General features: G+C 47.1%; 1 protein-coding gene across 1 annotated transcript in view; it reads right to left on the reverse strand.

Annotated features, from left to right (window-relative positions):
- Nucleotides 1-25485, reverse strand: part of MMP19 (matrix metallopeptidase 19) — a 66702-nt gene that overhangs the window by 35425 nt on the left and 5792 nt on the right. Inside the window, exon 2 of the mRNA XM_078689078.1 lies at nucleotides 23281-23369. Coding sequence (XP_078545204.1) covers nucleotides 23281-23369 — 89 coding nt within the window. The remainder of the gene's footprint in view (nucleotides 1-23280; nucleotides 23370-25485) is intronic.

Consider the following 25485-nt stretch of genomic DNA (forward strand, 5'->3'; position numbering starts at 1 on the left):
AAGTCCACGGTCAAATGCGTCGATTCGGCCACAGCGGACATCAGCGAGGAAGACGACCTGGAAGATGGAGATTTGGTGCTATGCATCGAGGACCAGGTGCTGGAAGTGGCGGGGAAGCGAAGAGATAAGCCTCGCACGGACATGCTGATAGGGGGAGTGAAGGTACATGTGGCTGTCGTTTCAGGATCTCCCTGGACCATCGTGCAAAGATCCATATGGGAAGAGGACTTCGCGCCAGTAGTGGGGCCAGACCTATGGCCGCCGGACATCAAACCCATCTCGTATACCGAGAACGCCATTCCACTGGTGGGGTGCCGAGACTTCACATTTGAATTCAGAGGAAGATCGGCCACGTGCACCCTGTATGTGGCGGAGAAGGGCCCTTCAGTGCTGGGGTGGAGAGACGCTGGGGATCTAGGAATCATACTCAACCCAGGCGGGAAAGAGCAGATTCTATTGACGGACGAGTGGCCCCTCACTAGAGATGAAGACTGGAAATCTGCTTACCCCAAGGTTTTTGATGGCTCAGTCGGAAAACTGGACAAGTTCGTCCACAGAATGGTCCTCAAGGAGGGAGCTGTACCGGTGGTACACAAAGTCAGGAACATACCCATTTCCACTAGCGGAGCAGTACAACAAGAACTTCTGAGGCTGGAGGAGCAAGGCATCATAGAGCCGGTGGACAGTGCGGAGTGGCTATCCCCCTTGGTGGTGGTCAAGAAACCCAATGGACAGGTTCGTCTCTGTGTTGACCTCCGCGAGCTCAACAAAAATCTCATAGTGGAGAGATTTCCCCTGCCCAGAATCGAGGAGATGCTCGCTAGGACAAAAGGGGTAACACACTTCTCCACCATAGATCTCACGTCAGCGTACTATCAGATTGAGCTGCATCCTTCGAGTAGGAAGTACACCGCCTTCATTACACCCTTTGGGTGCTACCAGTTCCGGAGGATGCCCTTTGGCCTGGCATCCGCAGCGGCTGTATTCCAGAAGCTGATGCATCGGCTGTTCAAGGACATCTCGGGGGTACAGTACTTTCAGGATGACATCTTGGTGATGGGCGCCTCCAAAGGAGACCACGACAGCAAGCTGCATAGAGTCCTGGGAGTGCTGCAAAACAAGGGGTTAACTGCGGAATGGAGCAAATGCAAGATTGGAACCCACTCAGTGACATACTTAGGGCATGAGATCGGCACGCTGGGAATATCACCCAAGGAACAAAATGTGAAGGCCATCAGGAATGCCAAAGCTCCTAGCACCAAGGAGGAAGTGCGGTCATTCCTTGGAATGGCCGAGTATTATAGCAAGTTTGTGAGGCACTTCGCCACCAGGACATACAGAATGAGGCAACTCATCAGAGACAAGACGAAGTTTGAGTGGGACTCAGAAGCGCAAGTGGAATTTGACACGATAAAAGACTGCATCAGCCATGCTGTTCCACTGCAAGGGTATGTCCCCTCGGGCAAGACCATAGTGACTACAGATGCCAGTGATAAGGGCTTAGGAGCGGTTCTGGCACAGGTGAGGGAGGATGGATCTACCGAAACGATCAGCTTTGCTTCACGCGCGCTGTCCCCGACGGAACAAAGGTACAGCGTCATTGAAAAAGAGATGTTGGCGGTCACCTGGGCCATGGGCAAGTTCCGGCAGTTCGTTTGGGGCACAAGATTCAAGCTTCAAACCGATCATAAACCCCTGATCAAAGTCTTGACGTCCTCGGGCCATGAAACAGCGACCCCGAGAATAGCAAAAATGACGCTTAAGCTACTCGATTACACCTATGATGTGGAGTACCTACCAGGCACGCAAAACAGGGTTGCAGATTACCTCAGCAGGGCTGCGGCGATGGAAGAGACGCCGGAGGAGGCCCCGGATAGGGAAGAGATGGTGGCCAGCATGGAAGACCATGAGACGACGATAAGTATCCAGGAATGGGCGGCTGCCTATGAGCAGGACGTGGAAAAGGTGGAGATAAAGAGACATTTGACGTCGGGCTGGCCTGACAAAAGGAAGCTCACTGAAGGAGTACGGAGGTTCTACGAAATGAGAGAGGAACTGTCCCTAAGTGACTCGGGAATTTTCATTTACAGAGGTGAGAGGGTCGTACCACCAGATTCACTGATATCCAGGTTGCTAACACAACTTCACGAAGGACACCTGGGTATTGTGAAGACCAAGGCACGTGTCAAGCAGATGTATTGGTGGCCAGGCATGGATGTCCACATAGAAAGGCAAGTGAGGGAGTGTGGCCAGTGCCAAGGAGCGGACAAAGTGCTAAGACCACTCCGACCAGCCTTGGGGAAGTTCGACACTCCGCAGAGCCCCTGGGAGAACGTGGCCATCGACATACTAGGGCCGGTCCTGGACAGTAAAGGGGTCAACAAGTATTTATGTGTGGTAATAGACAAGTATTCCAAATGGCCTGAAGTGGACATCCAGGAGACCATGGATACGGACACGATACTGAAATTCCTGACGACGGTGTTCCTAAGAGAAGGTATCCCCAAATATATCCTCAGTGACAATGGGCCACAGTTTGTTTCAGACAAATGGATTAGGTTTATGAGGAGGAATGGGATTGAGTCAAAACACACGGCCGTCTATCACCCAGCATGCAATGGTCAAGTGGAGCGGTTCAACCGCGTGCTAATGGGCTCCATACAGGCAGCCATCACGCAGGGAAAGGACTGGGAGACCGAAGTGATGAGTATGCTGTGGGCCTACAGGATCACCCCCACGGCCGTGGGGTACAGTCCATTCCAAGTGCTAAGAGGACGACACCCGTTCACCCGAGACAACGTAGTATGGAGAGAGAAGACCATCACCAGCAAATGGTCCCCTGCGGTGGTTCAGCACAACTTGGAGAAGGCCCAGAAGATCTATGCCGCACACTATGATAAACGTCGCAATGCGAAAGGGACAGAGCTGGAAGAAGGAGAATGGGTCAGGGTCAAACTCCCTACCCTACAAAAGAAAGGCGAAAGCAAGTATAGCCAGCCCTTACAGGTCAAGGAGGTGCGAGGCAGGGCAGCCCTCCTCATCGACGGCAGGGTGTGGTCCCAAGACCGCATGGCCAGAGTTAACAAGATAGTTGTGTGGCCCAAGCACGAGGAGATAGAGATACAAGTGGATTCCCAAGAAGCCAGACCTCAAACAGTGCACGACGCTGAAGTCCTGCCCGATGGAGCAGGAGAGGACAGTGAGGCGGAAATTCCCAGCACAGCGTCTACCGCCAGAGACACTACACCGGCCGGTGTAGTGCATAGTGGAGATCAGAAAGATGGAGAGAGATCGAGAGGAGAGAGAGAGGTGGAAGAGAACATGCCGGTAAGACACACCCGTAGTGGCAGGGCAGTCACTGTGCCCTCTCGATATAGAGACTTTGAATTGAGTGGACACTAGCCATAGGCATCGCCAAACCTGAGTGCCCTCCAGAGACACATTTGAGGACTATGGACACACAGTGAGAGTTGGGGAAAGGTTGTTTTGTTTTCTGTAAAAAGGGGAGATATGTAGTGTGCGCTCTAGTCTATGAGCGTGTACGCGATGACGCGTCACGCTATAGACTGGAGCGTGAGGCGCGCGCATGCGTAAGTGGACATTGGTGAAAGGCGCGAACCGGGATAACGGCAGTTGGCGACCGTGAGGTTCCGTGACAATTGTAAGTGATGTTTTCGACTCGCACGAATATGGTCGAGTCTGGTATCTAAGAACCGCAAATGACGAGTTTAGTAAGTGTGCGCAGTTTCGCGGTGCTAACTTAAACCGTTCGTTTAATATGTGGGTTTTTCATCTGTACCCACGGGTTCCATCTTAGATACGGCATCCATTTTGTCTCTTGCCCTCAAGTAGCCAGCGAACGGACACTGTCCGCTTCGTTACCCTGGGACTCTCAAGATATTTGTGGAAGACACATGTTCTTTGTAAATATCTTTTACGATGAGGGGGATGATACTGTAAGGCAGATGGCCCCGCTTGAGACTCATCTTGCCGTGCCGGTTTATTGTCTCAGCCGTGCATCTCATTAGGCACGTCCCTTTGATGCCTGTATCTCGTGTTTCCTGATACCTCCCCTTTTACACCCTTTTCGATCTCCCCACTGTCTCCATCTTCCTCTGCACCTGTCTTTGTCCCTATTTCGATCTGTTTTACTGCCGATTGGAATTCACTAATGTTGGGAAGATGGGTTTTTACAGTTGGGAACCGCCAAATGTTTCCGCACTTATGTTCCGGACCTTATGTGTATCAAAGTGACCAAAGCGACCCCTCTGAGGGATAATTATGGGAACCAGGTTGTAAACTTTTGTGTACCATGTTGTCCTATGAGTAAATTCTGTATAAAAGGAGCGCTCCACAGAACCAATTTGAAGCAGTCTCCCCAAGTTGCACGTGTTGTACTTGTTGTGACTTCTGTGTTCCCTGCAGTAAATAAACCTTGAATCTTTGACGCCGAAGGAAGTGTCCCGTGTCTCTGTAAATTGTGCGCCGAAACAGGTATCCCATGAAGGTTATAGGTGTTGTTCCCTGGCACCGCTGGTACTGTTAAAAGTCCAGTCCTTCAGTTGGCGCCCAACGTGGGGCGACTTCAGCGGTACCGGTCCAAAGCCTGATGATCGTGAGGAACTTCGTGTGAAATCTCCGAGGGAAGGTGCACCCCGCTTCATCGATCCTGTTGTCGAAATAAGTGGCCCGAAGTTTTTCCCTGCGAAGATTCCCGCCTCCTGACGGCTGCGACGGACCGATGCCCTGACTGTCGACCTGTCTTCGACGCCCGGCGTAGACCTTATGTACAAGCGAGACGATAGACGGGCCTTCCTGGTGACGCCATTGAAGTTCTGAGTTAAGTATTTGTGGGTCGCTCCCAGTCCTTAGTGGTTGTTCTAGCTTTTTGAAAGCTTTGTTGTTAACCTTTAAGGGTTTTGTTGTAATAGCTCACTGAGCTTTGTAATAGCCTCCTCAGGCTTTGTGGTTAGCTCTCCGAGCTTTGTGATAGCCTTAAGGCTTTGTTGTATTGCATGGTTCCATTGCATTTGTGGTTCTTAGTATTGGTTCTTAGTATTATTTGACAGTTGCAATTGCCAAAAACCGAGGGTTTTGACTTACACGAGGTTTCATTGCTTCGGTAATCCTTGAAGTTTGATACTAGGTTAGTGTGCACGATGCCTAGCCATAGTGGTTTGTTTCGTATTTTCAAATGTTGCGCAATGGATTCCCGGTTGGAGGACTCGTGTCCGATACCTCCAGTTGGAACTCCGATACATGATCTTTATAGTCGACATGGGGTGGGTCCTATAATATATAATGATTACTGGATTCGTTATACAAAGAAAGACGGTGATCTTAGATGGCCACCACATGGAACTTTTGAACTTTCGATTTTAGATAATCTTGAGGCTAAACTATTTTTAAAGAAAGCGAGGCCAGCTATGTTTGATTCCTTTCGGATATGGCGTAAAGAGGCCAAGCAGAAAGAAATCAAACAACTTAAAAAGGATCAAAAGCAAGAGTTCGTTCCTGTAATGCAAGCTATACGAGAATGTAGACAAGACAAAGAAGAAAAGGACATGGAAATCTCTACTAGATTGCATCACATGAAAATAGATAGATGTTACCCAGTTTTACCGAATAAATCAGAAAAGAAAGAAGAAGATTTGAAGGAGGATTCCTTGTTATCATATTTGATGAAATCACCACCTCCTTATGTACAGGGTGCTACTGCTCCTGTAGTTGCTCCTGTAGTACCTCCTGTTATACCTCTTGTTGCTCCAGCGGCTGCGGGTCAGCCCGCTGTTAACCCTACGTTTGTTTCACCACCTATTCTCGTTCCTACTGCTCCTGTACCTGTACCTTCGCAGACTGTTGTTTCTGCTACTCCGACTACCTTGTCTGTTCCTACTATGCCTTCTTTCACTTCCAGTGTTGTTGCCCCTGTTTTTCTTTCCCCTTCTGTTCGTAAGCGTGTTCCTAACTCTGTTGCTATCCTTTATTCACCTCTTTCTGGTCCGTTATTTTCGTCTGATTCATCTGAAACTCCTCAGAGACGGAGTCAGATCCCTAGTGGTAGGGAGAAAGAGACGTTAGTAACAATGGCACATAGGTGGATGAAACATCCTGCTAATTACACTCCACGTGTAGTCTTTGATACGTTTTCTCAGTTTAATGAGCCTACGCAGAGATTCGTATTTGAGGAGATGTGTAACTTTTTGAGAGAAGAGTGGTACAATGATGATGTAGATAATGTACCGTCCGACATAATTGAACTTCAGAGTCACTTTTCGAACGGTATGATTATAGGAGACGATGTACGACGTGCCGTGGAACGCTTATTAGCGTTCAGACCCACAGCACATTTTCGGGTGTCATTAGATGATACCACTGAGAACTGGAAAGCGGTTCCTGGTCAGTATCCTATGAGAGAGGTTCCGCCACTGTGGGTGCCTGGCGATCCTAATGCAAACCCTCCGGTGCTACCGCATTTTCGTAGAGTGTGGATACATCTTCCATGGAAACGATCAGAAGTTTTGCAAGTGAAGCAATCCTTGCCTGATCCGCGTAAAAATCCGGCTGGTTATTATAAGGAGTTATCACAACTGATAGAAGCTTCTATTATGAACCTTGCCGACATCGACATGTTGTTTGGCAACGTTGTACCGCAACCAGTTTGGGCTAAAATTCGTCAAGCCAATCACGCAGTTGAATTAGGGGGTGATTGGGCTGCACTGCTAGCAGCTGATGCATTACAAGTCGGTGGGGCCAAGCCTGAACAGTTGATCTTGGATTTGCCTCAGAAAATAATTACGCTCATGAAAACTCTCATGCCAGCGATGAAGGTGAACTGGGATAAGTTATCAGCTTGTAAGCAGAAGAAAGACGAGAGTGTCTCGGATTTCTTTACAAGGTTTGAGGAAGCGTTTGTCGACCACAGCGGCCAGGACATGGGCGCTGTGGGAGGCCAGCGGTTATTCGTTGACAAATTCGTGTCGAATTTGTTGCCTGAGCTATGCAACAAATTGAAGAATTCAGAAAGTGCGTGGGCAGTTTCAACCCCTGCGCAAATACTAGCAACGGCCCAGTATTATGAGAATAGGGAAAAGGAAGAAAGTGATCGTGTAGAAAAGAAAACGAAAGAACTCAAAACGAAGGTTTTGTTGCAGCAAGCATACCCTCCACGATCAAACCAAAATGATTCACAACAGCAGTATCGACCACGAGCACAGCTCGATAGAATACAGTCGCGCTCTGACAACTTTGATTACAGATCTTCACTTGGGTATAATCAGTGCGCATATTGTAGGAAAGAGGGACACCTAAAATATGATTGTCTAGCCTTACGAGACCGTCTGAATGGTGTGTCAGCACGAGGAAATCGTAGTGGTGGTCCCCAACAAGCACCACGTGGTAGAGGTCGTGGTTCATCACACAATCAGAGTGATCGTTATCAAAATCAATCAGACGCAAATAATTGTTTTGACCAGCGAAATGCGGGGTCAGTTCGATCTGCACAGTATAATGTGGATGATTATTATGCAGAGCATGAGACTGTTGTAAATGACCACTACTAGGACAGCCAACGACAAAGAGAGGGAGTAGTGTCAGTTCCGGTCGATCAGAGTGGGCCTTACGTTGCAGTGACTACATCGGGTGTAGTTGAGCCTTTTCTGTTAGACACTGGTGCGACGAAAAGTTCCATCATGCATTCAAAACTCCCTGGCGCACCTTTGTCTGGCTTAACGAATGTTTCCGTTGGATTCTCTGGCGCCCCTGTTAGTAACCCAGTTTCTAACCCTTTGCCTCTTATGATTGGACCTCGTGAGCTAACGGCTCCACTGATTCTATCTACAGGCTGTGGTGAAAATCTTTTGGGCCTGGATTTGTTGAAACGATTATATGCAACATTGTATTGTTCCCCCGAAGGAGTGGAGCTTACATTAGGACGGAGAGTGATCTCTCCCATGTATTTGTCAGTCGATAAATTCCCACCGGAATTGAGTTCTCTCCCTGCGTCCTTATGGGCCACAGGTCCTAATGATGTAGGCCTGTTAGACATTCCACCCTATGTGATTCAATTGAAACCAAATGCGCGATTACCGCGTTTACCTCAATATCGTATTTCTCTTGAGGGCGAACGAGCGCTGTTAGCAATCGTTCATGATCTCATTGGAAAAGGTGTTGTTGAAGAAACTCGTGGAAATGTATGTAATAGCCCTGTATTGCCGATTCTGAAACGAACTGACCCAACCAAACCTCCTGTGTATCGCTTTGTTATAGATTTGAGAGAGGTAAACAAAATAGTAGTTCCGCAATTTCCTGTGGTTCCCGACATTACGGCCTTACTAACAATGATTCCGGCAACTGCCTCCTGGTTCACAGTGATCGATTTAAAGAATGCTTTCTTTAGCATCCCAATTGCAGAGGAAAGCAGAGACCTATTCGGATTTTCATTAAGTGGTCGCAGTTTTAGGCTAAAACGCGCTCCACAGGGCTACTGTGAGAGTCCGTCAATCTACAGCCAAGCACTTAAAGGTCAACTTGATGCCTTTGTATTACCAACGGGTGCAGCTTTGATTCAATACGTGGATGATCTTTTAGTGGCAGCTGATACAGAATCTATTTGCAAAACGGCTACAGTATCACTGTTACGCTATCTACATGACTTACACCACAAGGTGTCACCTTCAAAGCTACAGTATTGTTGTCAAGAAGTTACCTATCTAGGTCACTTATTGTCAAGAGAAGGGAGAAGGTTGACCCCAGAAAGAATTGCAGCGATTTCCCGAATGACTGTGCCAAAAACTCAGAGAGATGTTCGTGCCTTTTTAGGTATTACGTCCTACTGCAGACAATGGATTCCAAATTTTTCATTGTTGGCGAAACCATTGATAGCCCTTACGTGCAAGGATGTTTCATCCCCAGTACCTTGGTCTGAAGAATGTCAGAAAAGTTTTTCGGAATTACGTGATGCGCTGTGTTCGGCTCCTGTGTTGGGTACCCCTGACTACAGTAAGCCGTTTACACTATACGTTCACGAGAGGGATGGTTGCGCGTTGAGTGTTTTGACACAACCTTTTGGTGGTAAGCAACGCCCATGTGCCTATTTTTCTTCGACTTTAGACCCAGTAGCAAGAGCTCTGCCAAGTTGTTTAAGGGCAACAGCGGCAGCTGCGGCGTCCATTCGACAGTCCGCAGGTCTAGTCATGGATAATATGCTCACGGTAATGGTTCCGCATGCAGTCGACACTCTATTGAACCGAACGAAAACTCAACATCTGACAAGTGCAAGATTGTCTGGATATGAGTTGACGTTGCTGGCCAGTCACATACGGATAAAACGATGTAATGTGTTGAATCCAGCAACATTGCTGCCGATCGACACAGAATCAAGTGATGAAGCAGTACATGACTGCTATCTCAAAACTGAAGAGGAAACTAAGGGTCGCATTGACCTAAAAGATACTCCATTGACAGACCCCGATGGTACTTTGTATGTGGATGGTTCTTGTTTCAAGTTGCCGAATGGTGATGTGACAACTGCGTATGCTGTAGTTACATTGAGAACGATTGTGGAAAACGCAAGGTTAAGTCAGAATTCGGCTCAGGCTGCTGAGTTAATTGCTTTGACGAGAGCGTGTGTGTTGTCTAAAGATAAACGGGTGAATGTGTTTACAGATAGTCAATACGCGTTTGGTGTGGCACATAGTTTTGGACGACTGTGGAGAGAGAGAGGATTCCTTACGTCACATGGTACGAAGATTCAGCATGGCCAGCTCGTGAATGATCTTTTGGATGCACTTACGTTGCCTAAGCAAGTGGCGATTGTTAAATGTAGTGCGCATCGTAAGGTGACGGATGATGTTGGTCGTGGTAATGCGTTTGCGGATGAGACTGCTAAGGAGACTGCCCGGAACCTTAGCACTCGAATGTATGTGACGAGTTCGGTTAGGTGGCCTGCAGAATCAAGTATGTGTGAAAACACTATCGAGAGTGTGAAAGCAATTCAGAATGAGGCTACCGAGACTGAAAAGACGAAGTGGAAAGAAAGTACGGGAAAGTTGGATGCGAATGGTTGTTGGATTGACTTATCGGAACAGAAAAGATGGATGTTGCCTGATGCGTATGTGCTGGCTGTTGTGACTATGGCACATGGGTTAGCACATATTAGCGCGAAAGGTATCTGTAAATTGCTGTTTCCTGTGTGGAAGAATGATGGTATTACGAAATGTGCTGAACGCTTGGTTAAGAATTGTATGATATGTATGTTGTACAATCCTGGTAAGGGAACCCCAACTCCTTCTGGTAGTTTTGCTCCCCCTTCATGTCCCTTTGAGGTGATCCAATTGGACTTCATCCATATGGAGCGATGCAATAACCTGAAATACGTTTTAGTTGTTGTTTGCGCATTCTCCCGATGGATTGAGGCCTATCCTCTCAAAGACAATACTGCTTTGTCCACTGCGAAAATCCTACTGAAGGAATACTTTCCTCGGTATGGAATGCCTAGAATTGTGTGGTCAGATAACGGAAGTGAGTTTGTGGGGAGTGTGATGAAGAGTGTGTGCAAGGGCCTTGGAATTAATCAGAAATTCCATAGTGCCAATCATCCTCAGTCAGCTGGTTTGGTTGAAAAGTACAACTGCACCCTTAAACTAAAACTAGCAAAGATTCAGGCTATGACAGGTCTTTCGTGGCCTGACGCTTTACCCTTAGCATTGCTGTCAACAAGGGCAACTGTACACTCCCGAGTAGGGCTCAGTCCCTATGAAATAGTGTTCGGTCGTCCTGCCAATGTTTGGGGGGTCCCTAGACCGGGTGCCTTTTGTGATCTTGAGTATCCAATGTTGATCGATTATCTTCATGACTTGACTGCTAAACTGAGGTTAATTCACCAACAGGTTCACGAAGCATTGCCGACACAGACGGAGGGTCCAGGCCACCAGCTCCAGCCCGGAGATTGGGTGGTAACGCGAAATTTTTCGCGCAAGAACAATTTGGATCCCAGGTTCACTGGACCCTATCAGGTCCTCCTTGCCACGAGAACTGCAGTTCGTCTTGAGGGGCGGAAGAATTGGGTGCATGCCACCCATACCAAGAAAGTCCCCATCCCGTTGCCAGCAGACTCGTGGGTGAGGAAAGGCATTGCATCAACTGAAACCGAAGGATTGCCGACGTTTGTACCTTTCAGCGACGCACAACCTGTCGGAGAATCCTCAGTGCAGCAAAAAGGCATTGTTGAACACTTGTCATCAGAAGACTCAAGACCAGAACATTCAGCTGATCAACAGGGCGTTGTCCCTTCAACGGATCTTTTGTTTAACGAACAGACACGTCCTGGGAAAACCCGATATTTTTTGCGATCCAGCACTAAAGACTAATAAAAAACCCCGTTCTGTCCCTTGACAAGTGCATTATCCCGTTTTCCATGATCAGTTTGAACACTCATACTATTGTAATTATTTTGTACATATTCATTGAGCTTCGTTCCTTACACTTTTTGTTTCCACAGCTGAGAGACATTGATTTCGCATATATACATATATTTGTGAAATAAAGGCCGTAGGGCCGCGCGCGTACTTCCTTCTGGTTAGTAGGTCTTGACGCTAGGTTAAAGACCGTCGGTTCCTGGGAACTCCTAGGAATTGACTATTGCTACACAGAACGAAGTGCGTCAAGAAACGTTGCGGACGGTCATAGGGAATGGCATTTTCGAAGCTGATGGACTTGGAAAGAGCTCAAGCACAAAGATTCAAGCTGCAGCAACTCAGTCGTACCAAATGTTTTGTGTTCCAAATGTTCGTACTGTTTGTGACTGTTTCTGCGTTATTGGCGGGTGGAGTATATTACACGATGTCTTACTTCTTGCCTTCTACCATACCTACTCCTACCCCTGACCTTAAACTCACCTCCACTGTTTCTCCTCATTCTTTTCACATTTTACCTGAACACGAGCAGGCTAGACGTGCAGAATTCCGCAACAATTCCTTTATTCAGCTCCTTCATCAGCATCAGTTAGTGGTTAACACTACTAATTGTTGGGTGTGTGGGTTGATGCCGCATACTACGGATAAGGGAATTCCATATCTGGTGTTACCGTATAGCTCCCAAGGGTCTGCTCGAGCATTTCAAACAATGTTTCGAAGCGCACTGGGTTTCCACCCCATTCGAGAACCACGTTCCCCCTACTCTGGTCCTACCTCGTACCAAAAATCTTTGTCTATAGCAATAGAGGATTTAGATAGTGATATCTATGATCCCTCGCTTATCCCTGAAGAAGAGGTACAAGCCTATAGGGTCCTAAGTAGAGGCGAATATAGTGTGTTCACTGGTGAAAAACAGCTTAAAAGCTCGCCTCCGATATGGGTCGTACCCCACATTGGCAATTTTTGTTTAATAGGTCGCGGCCGTAGATCGAAAGCCCGACTTGGAGAGAGTGCTTGCACTGAAAATTATATTTTGCCAATGGTCTCGTCCCCTGTGTTTTTGGCTGCCAAGGGTACATACTTTATTTGTCATGATCGTGCGTATGCATGGTTGCCCTCTGACTTCATGGGCTCATGTTTTATCGCAAACTTGTTGCCTCCGACGTTTATTGTAGATGCAGATTATCACAAAACTAGAGTTGTGAGAGGCGTAATTAGCGAAGAGGATACTGCCGGTCAAGAGGCAGGAGACTTTTTCAAGGGTTTCCTCCCATTTTGGGGACCTATGGTTAATAGTAGGAACCTAAGACAGTTGACTCGAGTGGTAGAATCGACAGCTAATATTACTGCCAGTGCCCTTGGTAATATCACCACAGAACTTCAGGCGGATAGACTTATGACGTTACAAAACCGTATGGTTTTAGACGTGATCTTAGCAGATCGAGGTGGGGTATGTAAGGTGATCCATTCGAGCTGCTGTATTTTCATTCCTGATAACGCTCCGACTGTCTATCAAGCCATCTCGAAGTTGCATAAGATCTCCGAATCCATACACGTGGATGTAGGGGATTGGACGCTACTTGGATGGATTTGGGGCCTGATGTCGACTTGGGGTTGGAAGATTCTGATGATCATTGGAGTTGTTGTAGCGTTCCTGTTCACGTGTTGCCTTTGCGTGCAGTGTGGTCCTGCCTTATGTGGCCTCTGTGCTACAACGTGTATGAGACAGCCACCTGTTACCAAGGGGTCTCGATTGGACAGAGCTATGCTACAGCAACATCTCGAGGGTCTGATGAATATCGAATATGATTCCGACTAGTGCTTGCCTACATGAGGGCAAAAGGAGCGTCTGAGGTTCCGTGACAATTGTAAGTGATGTTTTCGACTCGCACGAATATGGTCGAGTCTGGTATCTAAGAACCGCAAATGACGAGTTTAGTAAGTGTGCGCAGTTTCGCGGTGCTAACTTAAACCGTTCGTTTAATATGTGGGTTTTTCATCTGTACCCACGGGTTCCATCTTAGATACGGCATCCATTTTGTCTCTTGCCCTCAAGTAGCCAGCGAACGGACACTGTCCGCTTCGTTACCCTGGGACTCTCAAGATATTTGTGGAAGACACATGTTCTTTGTAAATATCTTTTACGATGAGGGGGATGATACTGTAAGGCAGATGGCCCCGCTTGAGACTCATCTTGCCGTGCCGGTTTATTGTCTCAGCCGTGCATCTCATTAGGCACGTCCCTTTGATGCCTGTATCTCGTGTTTCCTGATACCTCCCCTTTTACACCCTTTTCGATCTCCCCACTGTCTCCATCTTCCTCTGCACCTGTCTTTGTCCCTATTTCGATCTGTTTTACTGCCGATTGGAATTCACTAATGTTGGGAAGATGGGTTTTTACAGTTGGGAACCGCCAAATGTTTCCGCACTTATGTTCCGGACCTTATGTGTATCAAAGTGACCAAAGCGACCCCTCTGAGGGATAATTATGGGAACCAGGTTGTAAACTTTTGTGTACCATGTTGTCCTATGAGTAAATTCTGTATAAAAGGAGCGCTCCACAGAACCAATTTGAAGCAGTCTCCCCAAGTTGCACGTGTTGTACTTGTTGTGACTTCTGTGTTCCCTGCAGTAAATAAACCTTGAATCTTTGACGCCGAAGGAAGTGTCCCGTGTCTCTGTAAATTGTGCGCCGAAACAGGTATCCCATGAAGGTTATAGGTGTTGTTCCCTGGCACCGCTGGTACTGTTAAAAGTCCAGTCCTTCAACCGGAGCGAGAGTAGTGCAGACGCTCGGCAACCCTAATGCTCACATTGCTTTATGATAAGTTGAATAAAGAAGATATACAACGTACAGAGGCTCAGTGCATAGTGTGGGGGCAAGGAGGCGACATTACAGAACCTTTTTTTTATTCAACACGTTCGAGGGTTTTTTGCTCAATTTTTGTATAATAGAGAAACTATTGCTGTGAACTTGTTTTAGACACTGACTTTTCACCACGAACTAAGTTAAATGCATTACACTTTGTGTCAGTGTCACCAAAAGAGAGACTCGTTTTGCTGTTTGACCGAAGAAGCTTGGGAGCCATGTTGGTGAAGGGGTTGATCTACGGCATTTTGGTGTTCAGGGAGCTACCACGGTCTAAACGTTGAACCCTAGAAAACATAGTTCATACATGCCAATAGACCAGATTCAGGCAGGAGACTCCTGATTTGTTAAAAAAGGCCTATTTTAGCTGTCTCGCACCTAAAATTACCTCTGCTTTAATATAAGCCAATGGAGAAAATACATTTCCCCCATTTCCTTCAAAATCTCCCACTTTTCTATTATAAAACGTTGCCATGTAAGATAGTTGCCAACAATAGGTTGGCAGGCAACAGCTTTTGAGGCCCAGTTCTCTCTACAGATTTAATGGTGTCATCCTACATTTTGTCTCTAAGCGGCACTACAACACTTCCTGTACATTTGCGGTCTTGAAAAAATATGAACAAGTCAGCCCCTTAATGGCGTGACCCAGCAGCAGGCTGACAGACCAGAGTTTGTGGCCAATCACACTCACAGCCATGTGCTAAGAACTCATCCAATGAGGATCTACAGGGGCGGCGCCGTGCACCTGTCATTCACATGCCTGAGCCAGCACTTCCGAGCCATGATGCTTTCGTGCATCGACTGACCATAGTGCCCAGAACAGTGGGATTTGCAGGCTGAAGTATGAAAGAGCATTGGGGGGGCTTCTCTAGTGGATGGAAGCAGCTAGGTCAACCACCTGGCCATGCCTTCAGACTCTACATGAAAGCTGCCTCCAATGCCTGCTCCAAAAAGCCAGAGCTGGCATCACAGTGCTTTTGCTCCGCCATTGGAACATACAAGAGTCTCCTTCTCCATGGTGGTCTAGTTGCATACACTGCCAAGGGGGCAGGAGCTGGCATCGCTTTTCTGTTCAGACCTGCCAGGAAGAAGGCAGCTTCCCTCCCCTCCCCTAAGCCAGTCACAACACTCCAGTGGGGTGTTGTGATTGGTCGGGACGCCGCCCAGCCAGGGGTTGCAGGGGAGTGCATGTTCTCCATGTAGGCTGCAAAGCAGCCTGCATGGAGAAGTGCAGAGAGTGCATGACTGGTTTGGGCGGCCCGAGAGAGCTGACCAAACCAGTCATGCATACCCAGGAGTGGGCACACCACTCCTGTCCTGCCCAGGCAGCTCTGCCCACCTGCCCGCTCGCAATGTAAAACCAAATTTTTTTACCATTTTATGTTTTGGCTTTCTCGCACTGCGAGGAGCTGCCCCTGTCCAAATGTTGCCACAAAGAAAAGTGCTCAAAATAGCATGTTTTTCTATGTTTTTTGTTTCAAATAGCCTATTTTCTTATTTTGTTTGTTGAGGAATTTAGTTCTACTAGCTTACTCCTAAATGTTCTCTACCTATTGCAATGATGAGCTTAGATAGTATTTGAATTAGGAAGTTGCTGTCAAGGACCAAAGTGTTCTACTCAGAATGTAGGGGGCCATTTTGTTTCTTCTGTACGTGGATGAACTGCCTCCCGTACCCTTGAACAATAATCCGAGGCACTTGCATTGAAACCACTCTATCACAAGTGGCCAATGAAGGGCCTTTCTGGCCTGAACAACCTGCTCTGTTTTTCTGAGGCACAAGGCAACGTGTATTCCCATATTTTGTGGTAATTGAAGATGGGTTAAGCTTTTTTGTTATTGACCTTATACTTACGAAGGACAGACTGGTCAAAAATTCTACATATTGTAGTAGCTTGTTTAATTCTAAGTATTAGATACCTGGTCCCTACTATTAGTAGTTGTTTTACTCCCACTCAGCTGCTGCTCTTCATCCAAATCTAATTTTTTTCTAGATATAAGGTAAATGTAGTGATGTTGTAGTTTGCCCTGTTTGCTCAAAATGTGGGTGTCATCAGCATAAAAGTGGCGCCCAAGCCTATGGTTTTTGAGGACCTTCAAGAACTAAATTCAGTGCAACAGGTGGATGCTGTGTCTTAGTGATGATTGGTAACAATGAAATTACCAATGTGTGAAAAGGAAAACTACTGAGGCAATGTGTAATTTGCACTCTACCTAGTACAACTTTTTTTTCTAACACCACTCAGATGGACCAAACAGTCAATCATCCACATCCAAGTCAACACACCAAGTCAATCCTCCTACCAGGTTCAGCCTTCCAAGCCGCAGCTGGGGGAACAAAAAACACAGAACCAGACTGGTTCAGCGCCTTCAGCACGGCTCAACCTAACCTTGACAAGGAGATCAACAGCTTCAAAAACTGGATCAAGAACTGTGTGGACTCCCTTGCACCCATCAAGCGCAATAAGCAGTGTAGATCAAACAAGCAGGCCAGCTGGTGCACAGAAGACATCTGAGACACCAAAAGACACTGTAAACTGCTAGAAAGGAAATGGAGACCAGGCAAGACACCACTGACAGAACTACCTACAAGGCTGCATTCAGATACTATCATCAGCAAATAAGAGACACCAAGAAAAAAACACTAGTGGACTGCATTGAAGGAAGCTCACACAGCTGTATGGAGATCTTCTCGATCGTCAAGGATTTCACCTCACCCTCAGCCACTGTCAACATCGCTGCCTCCCAACAACGCTGCGACAACCTATCCAACTTCTTCCACAGCAAAATCGCAAACATCTACAGCAACTTTGCACACCATCCCAACCCCAGAGAATTCATTGCTAATCCATCCACCACCAGTCAAAATGGCCTCCTGATCGTACGGACAACCTTCACCAGAAATGACACAGCATCAATCATGCAGACCATTCACTCAGGGGCCCTACAGACCTATCCCCCAGCTACATCTACAACCTGGGAACATGACCAATCAGCACCACCCTGACCCACATCATCAACACCTTCGTCACATCTGCCATTTTACCAGAGGAATGAAAACTTGCAGAAATCAACACCCTTCTCAAGAAAACCATAGTGGACCTGAATCAACTGAGCAACTTCCAACCCATCTCCCTCCTTCCCTATCCAGCCATGGTGATTGAGAAGGCCATCAACAAGCAACTCACCTCAAAGTACACCATCTTCTAGACAACACTCAATCAAGATTCAGAAAGAACCACAGCACTCATCGCAGCCACTTATGACATTTGAATCATTCTGGATCAAGAAACAGCAGCCCTCATTCTGCTTAGTCTCTCCGCAGCCTTCAACACTGTCTCCCAAAACACACTCATCATAGGACGCCAAGAGATTGGCATTCAAGGATCAGTTATCAAATGCATCTGTTCCTTCCTCCCCGGAAGAACCCAAAGGGTTAGTCTGCCACCCTTCACAGCAGAGACCAAGAAACTGATGATATGCCTAGTCCCACAGGGATCATCCCTTAGCCCCACCCTTTTCAACATATACATGACACCGCTTGCCAAAATAATCCAATCAGCAGACATCAGTCCTCTCCTACACCGATGACACCAAACTCATTCTCTCCCTGACGCAGAAGACAACCACCACCAAAACCAACTTCACCAACTGCATGGTCATGGTAGCAGACTGGATACGAATCAACTGACTGAAGCTCAACTCCAACAAGACAGAAATACTGGTCTTCTGCAACAAGACCTCCCCATGGGACTTCAGACTGACTATGAGATTTTCCACCTTTGTGGTGGTAGAGTGGATTTTCACAAAGAGGAGGGATGTGGGGAACCCCTCGGGGTGAGTGTTGGGATAGTGCAGAATGTTAGCTCTAGCATGCTTAGTCAGGAGGGGACTAGTACCTTTATTCCTATCCAGGGATCTATTGCTGGTCCTCAACGAGCCAATGAGTTGCAGAGCCCACAGGGTGGTGAAGTTTGTGACCTACAACCAATGACGTGTTTTGCCCTCCCAGATTCAGTAAGGGCTGCAGGGAATGGAGAGGAAACAGGTTTGTTTGGCGTAGTTGGGCCTAACACTATGAACTGCAACATCTTAAGCTGGAATATAGCAGGTTTACGAGCTAAAAAGGAGGATCCTAGATGGCTAGAGCTGATTAAAACCTACGATATATTGGGTTTTCAAGAAACTTGGGACACAGAGGGCGACTTTTGGGTTGATGAGTTTAAATCGTATTGCATGCTTGCACAGCACTCTCCCTCTGGCAGAACCAAAGGTGGTCTTTTATTGTTGTTTTCCCTCGCTCTCATGGGAACTCATAAAGAGGTTATGGTAGGGACCCCCAACTACTTAGCAATCAAATATGTGGCCCATAATTCATTAAAACTGCTGGTGGTTAATTTTTATAATTCAGCAGTTTGTTCTATGGAAAATAAACATTTGTTTAATTTGAGTGTTTTCGGAACATTATCGTGAGAGTCAAACCACGAATCACCCGATTATTATTATGGGAGATTTTAATATTCATCTTTGCAATCAGAACTGCCAGGGGGTAATGATCCCATTGGTTTAGCAAGGTATGCCCCATCACACTTTAAGCATACACGTTCTGGGGGTTGCTTGGAAGAGCTCCTGAAAGAAATGGACCTCCATGAACCAAGTGATACTGTACTATCAGAAACGACCCCTACTTTTACCACCAGAGGGTGCAACACCGTTATCGATTTTATGTTTATGCCTGTTTAGGTTGTTTCTTATAATACTAGATGGTCTCATTATAGTGACCACAATCCAGTTATCCTCGAACTAGACAGAAGCTGTGGGCTGAAAAGGAATTCAGGGATGCAGAGAGAGGAACTTAGTTTGAAACCCACAGATCAAGGCAGGCGGGTAAAATGGGCAAAAGTATTACATGATCATTTTTTCCAGGAATTAGCCATAAAGGTAGAAGACAAGATGAAAATATTCCTGAATGGGCCGAATGAGGGTCCAGCAGTTTTGGGGGCCTTTGAAAGTATTTGCGCTCAGGTAGCTACGGACCTGACCTGCTCTGTTAGACCAGGCCAATTTATGGGAGAGAGGCGGTTCGATAGTAATTGCTCCAGTGCACATCGTAACTTGATGATCGCATTAAAAAGGTCCCCCCAAGACCAAAACCGAATAGGAGCACTTAAAAAGGTGTATAAATCAGCACTTCATACCAGAAAAAACGAAATTAAAAAAGAGGCGTGGGAAGCTTTAACCTCGGTGGAAGTGCTTAAAGATAGTAGTAGATTCTGGGCCATTGTGAACAAGCCATTCTTCTCGGGTACAGATAACACTCCAATTGAATGTAATATCACAGAGGGATATTGGCTTGCCCATTTTGAGGCCATTTATGAGACACCTGATTGCGTGGACCAGTTGTTTGTACATGCTACAAGAGGGGCTGCCACATTTAGTGAGGAGAATGTAGAACTGGCCATCAGAAATATGATAAGTAATAAGGCTCCAGGCCCTGATGGAGTCCCAGCGGACTTGTATAAGTTATATCCCTCAATCTGGGCCAAAATTCTGACCAATGTTTTTAATGTTTGTGCCAGACAAGGTTTTCCTTCTTCATGGTCTTCGTCCATCATTGTCCCCATTTTTAAAAAAGGCCAGAGAGGGGACCCTAAATGTTATAGACCCATCTCCCTAATTGATTCAGTAGTTAAAGTTTTAGGGAGAGTGATCCTGGGTAAATTAACGGATTAGCTAGACGAAAACCATGTTGTGTCTAACATTCAGTATGGTTTTAGAAGTGGCAAGGGGACTCAAGATCAGTGTCTTAACCTATCCTTATTAGCAGGGAAATATACTCTAGCTAAAGAAGGGTTATTACAGCTGGCATTTATGGATCTATCGTCAGCTTTTGATCTGGTCAATAGGTCAAAATTGTGGCAAATTTTAATGGAGATGGGGATATAATCCAGCTTGGTCTCCTTTCTAACAGATCTGCATCAGGACCTTACTGCTAGGATAAGGATTGATCAAGCAGGCAATTGTACTAGGTACTTTAAGTCAGGCCGGGGAGTAAGGCAAGGCTGCATTTTAGCCCCACTGCTTTTTACCCTTTATATTAATAATTTTGGCAAAGTTTTAGATTTGGCTAGTTTGGATGTCCCGCTAATAGGTCATGATCGTTGCCCAGTACTTCTGTACGCCGACGATGCTGTTTTATTAGCACGCACACTGGTCGGTTTACAGAAGCTTCTAGATGCTTTTTGTCTCTTCATGAATTTGCTGGGCTTTCGGGTAAACACTGCTAAATCTCATGTAATGACCTTAGGCAGGTAAAAAAAGAGCAACCTTAGAACCTTTTATTGTGAAGGCATAGAATTAACCAGGGTGCCCGTGTTTACATACTTAGGGGTTCTGTTTGATGACAGAGGGACCTGGGCCGCACAACATAAGGTCAAGATCAATGCGAGGACTAGAGCAATTGCGGCAGTAAATGGATTTGCACAGCGGCTAGGGGCAAAACCGGTAGATGCTATTTTAAATATATACAAATCCAAGTGTGTAGCAAAAGCTATGTAGGGTTCATCCATTTGGGGTTATAGGCTGATGGAGGGGTTACAGAGAGTGGAGAACAAGTTTCTCCGCAACCTACTGTCGGTCCCCCAATCCACTCCAACTTTTGCTGTACACCAAGAATTAGGAATGAGCTATATAATGGATAAACTGAAGCTAGCCCCAGTAATTTGCTGGTTAAAAACGTGGCTTAATTTACAACTTGACCTAAACCACAGAATTATAAGGGATTGTATCTCTCTGGATGGAGCTAATAAAATTACTTGCTTGTATTATATTAAGAACCTGTTAGCCGATGTGGGCTGTGAAGACCTTTTTGACCATCCGGATAAGATTGTGAGTGCTGATCTGGTGCGGGTCAGAACACAGCTCCTGAATGTGTGGTCAAATGAGCGAGAAGAGCTGGAGTTAATAAAACCGTCCGTTAGAGCACATTACCTTTTAAAGACTGTACCTAGGATGGAACCATATTTGGAGATTGTAAATAGGCCATTCCATCGTTTGCTTTTAACTAGGTTTCGGTTCAATCTTATACACTTCTTTCTAGGTAATTCACAAGGGTGGTGTAAACAAAATGAGCTAGAGCCTTGTACCTGTGACAATTTTTCAGCTCAAGATACCATGTATTTCACCATGTTCTGTGAACACTATAATGATATCAGAAAGACGTTTTTATTTCCTGTTTTAAAGAGAAAGGGATTTACTCAGGTTAAACCGGCTCTAATGTACCTCCAACTCCTAAATGAGCCCTGCGAAATTTCTATATAGCAAGTTGTTTTGTAGCAGCTGTGAGACTCAGGAACCGACGTAATTGATTGCCTTTTTTTTAGACTTTTTATGGATATATTTATGTTCTTAAATTCAGTGGTGTATATTTATGTACTATAATATGAATTTATGAAATATTTGGGTTAAGTGCATTTTGTAGGGGCCTATATTTGTATGTTCTGTACTTTTATGGTTTTATTTAACCGAATAAAGTGATTTGACTGACTGACGGACCTCCCCATGGGACACCACCTGGTGTCTGATGGAGCTAGGACCAACACACAGACAATGCAAGAAATCGAGGGATCATCCTAGATGACTAGCTCAACTTGACAGCTCAAGTCAATGCAGTTTGCACCTCCTGTTTCCACATCCTTTACATGCTGTGAAAGACCTTTAAAGTCCTACCTCAGAACACCAGACGGGCGGTCACGCAAGCACTCATAATCAGCAGGCTGGACTACGGCAACACTCTCTACGCTGGAATCTTCAAACAACTCCTATACAAACTCCAGACCATCCAGAACACCTCGACAAGTCTCATACTCCACCTGCCATGCCGCACCCTCATCACACTGCATCTCAGGAAGCTTCACTGGTTCCCAATTAACAAGAACAGCCAATTCAAACTTTTCAAGCACACATACCATACATACAAAGCCTTACACAACACAGGACCAGAATACCTGAACAGCCGCATACACTTTGCCCAGACACCTATGCTCTGCCGCACGCTCACTCAGGGGCGCTTTCTCCATTGGGACGTTGACCCTCTGACTGCGAGCCATTACTTACATTCACATATACACATTATGTATGCCATCACAGAGCTGCCTCTCCTGGTAGACACTAGGCGTGCTGTTTTCACTAGTAGGCTTGGTTTATTGGTGACCATCAGCTAGGGCTTTTTTAAAGAACTGTGCATGTCAGTTTAACCTGTATTTTGCTTATGGTCAACCCGACATGCGCAGTTCAGGGTTCCCCAGCCATCGCTGTCACTGAGCTGGGGAAGCCAAGACACAGATCCATCGGTCTCGGATGGAGTGCTGTGATCGTCTATACCAGCCAATCCCTGCACTGCTCTTATGTTGTTTCCTATTATAAACAGCGTGAGAGCAGTGCTTTCATTGGCTGAGATGCATGGTGTTTAGTTTCACTTTGCCCGACCAGCATGAATTGCTCATCTCAATTTAGCACGCAGTGCTGTTTGATTTCAAAGAGTCGGTCCTCGGGTGTGTAAAGAAGATCGACCGTTGAGGTAAGTTGATTGTTTATTTATAATACTATGTCTTGTATCTTATGCAATGTAATGGTACTCATGCAAAGTGCTCCTATACTATTCGTTGAGTTTGCGCTGCGTACAAACTGCAAAAATAAATAAACGATGAGAAGGTAGCAACAGCAGTAAGTACCCTAGAAATGCCCCAACATTTTCGAGAGTCACCAGCCGCCACTGCTCTCCTACACTGCACCCAAGACATGGAATGACCTCCTTCAACAAACCAGAGTATCAGCCTCACTTCTTGAGTTCTGCAGGAAGCTGAGGACCTGGCTCTTTGTATAAGAACCTTGAGAACCACACACCTACACACCTGCCCATGTGCCTGGATACCCTCTTGTGTGATTAGTATGCTATACAAATCAACATAACATACCTCTAGAGGCCATATTCACCTACCTCAGTGCTTCCTCGATGTCCGCGATCTGGAACTCATAGGATGGATTCTCCAGGGGTTTCTGTAGGTAGCCAAACTGTAGTAGGTAATGCTGGGGAGGAAGAAATATCCAGCATCATTCATAGGTTGACTAAGCAGACACAAGAGTGTTTGGATAGAGCAGCCAACCTGTCTATGTGTGTTTCCTCTCCACAATAAGCAGATTAACAAATGGGGAAGAGACCAGGACTCTGGATGAGCGTTCGCTCTTAAATCAAGACAATACTCTCAACAAAAAAAACAAGCATTGTAAAAGTCAGTATATCTCGCCTTTTGGCTATTAATGCTGACCTATTGGCTTTTCCAATACTCTTTACTGATGCTGTTCAGGTTCGGCAAAAAAGAAATGCTTTTTGCTAATGTTGTGCAGCATCGGCACAAAAAATAAAAGTGTGACGATATTTAATCACACCTGTGTCATCTTCATACATGCATGTATATGTATCATGACATGACAGTGGGGGCAGTCTGATGATGCATGCGCGCGTAGGGCATAACTTGGCCGCCATTTTATTTATTTTCTTGTTTAACATTCCAAGATGGTGGATGTTGGACCGGGTCCTTTGGGCAGGTTCACCCCGTGACTTTTTGCTTTTTCCTAGCCTGTTTTTGGAACCTGGGTTGGTGATTTTAGGCCCCTGCGCACTTTTTCACTGTGGTACAGTGTAAAGTGCGTGTGCTTTCTGTGTATGGATGGTGAGCGCCCTGCCCTCCCATAGGAATGAATGGGAAATATGTATGCCCATGGTAGATTCCTGATGCGTGGGGAGTGCAGGGGCGAGTTTGATATGTGTGAACTCGTGAGACTGAATGCTGCATAATGGTATATGCGGCACGGCTGTATCTAGCCCAGAAGCGCCACTTTTAGAAGTTAGCATAATTGTGTAGTGAGTCTGCTAGCACGTGATTGGCTGATGGGCCTGGCCCTGGATGCCTGGGCCTGCTGGTAGATGGACTGTCTGGAGGAGGGGGGTCTGAGTCAGCCGTAGATGAAAGGCCCCCATCTGCTGTTAGGGAGGGGAGGAAAGAGCGTCTGGTGGAACCAGGCTGTGCCTGGCGGCCCACCCCTGATGGCTCTCCCTCCTGATAACCCACTGTCACCTCTGACCTGAGGCTGACAGGAGAGGGAAACCAGATACACCCAGGGCTTAGGGCTCGCTTACACAAAGACTTCAAAAGACTTCAAAGCCTTTTCTGTGTATAAGAAGGGGCTGTGTTCCCTTCCAATTTGTTCTTGTTTTCTGACTTGAATCTGCCAGGGGCGTGCTGCTGCTTGGGCTCTGGGAATCCCTGAGTCCTGCCCAGCCCCTGGACTCCTGATGGACTTGCCTGGATTCCTGGGGGACCCCTCTGCCCTGCCTGGGCTGAGGGGGGGACTTGGCTTTGCCCCCCTGGGAGGCTCTGGGGCTTTGGCAGCGTGGAGGAGCTGCATTGCCCTGTGGATAGTGCTGGAACTGTATTTCTAGCGCCTGGAGGCGCTGAGCTTCCTCCCGAGCGCCTGGGAGCGCTCTGCCGGTTGTCTAGCGCTTTGGAGCGCGTCATTTTCCCCAAGCGCTTGAGGGCGCTTTATCTGGACTTTTCCTAGCGCTTAGGAGCGCTTTATGTCCGCTTATAGCGCTGGGCGCGCTAAGGCATCTGGCCCGTAGGAGGAATCAGCCCCCGCCTGCCTGCCTAAGGATCGGGCCGCCGCGCTGTCCGCGGTGACCCGGAAGTGACTGACCGGCCGGCCAATCCTGTCGCGGCCGGCCAGAAGTCCCGCCCCCTGCAGTCGGCGAGGGGGAGAAAGGAAGGCGCGGGAGATGGCGGCGGTTGACGGGGCTCCTCTCGGCTGAGGGAGCCCCGGGGAGACGAGGCGGCCGGTTGGCAGGGCTCCCGTGTGCCGAGGGAGCCCTGCAGAGAGGAGAAGACTCGTGGTCGGCGGCTGGGGCTCCCGTGTGCGGAGGGAGCCCCGGCGAGGAAGAGAGAAGGCCGGCGCGAGGCTCCCCGCATGGAGGGAGAGCCTCGAGGGAGCAGAGACCTGCTGTCGCCCCGCCCGCAATGGGCTGCCGGTGAGTTTGGGCAGAGTGGGGCAGAAGAAAGGAGGGGCGCCGGGACACGGTGACGGTGTCCGCCCCCCCAGTGGCGCGAGCTCGCGCCTGTGGCCAGTGCGAAGCCACGAGGGCTTCAAG

This window comes from Lissotriton helveticus, chromosome 1_1, assembly GCF_964261635.1.
Source record: "Lissotriton helveticus chromosome 1_1, aLisHel1.1, whole genome shotgun sequence".
Taxonomy (NCBI): Eukaryota; Metazoa; Chordata; class Amphibia; order Caudata; family Salamandridae; genus Lissotriton; species Lissotriton helveticus.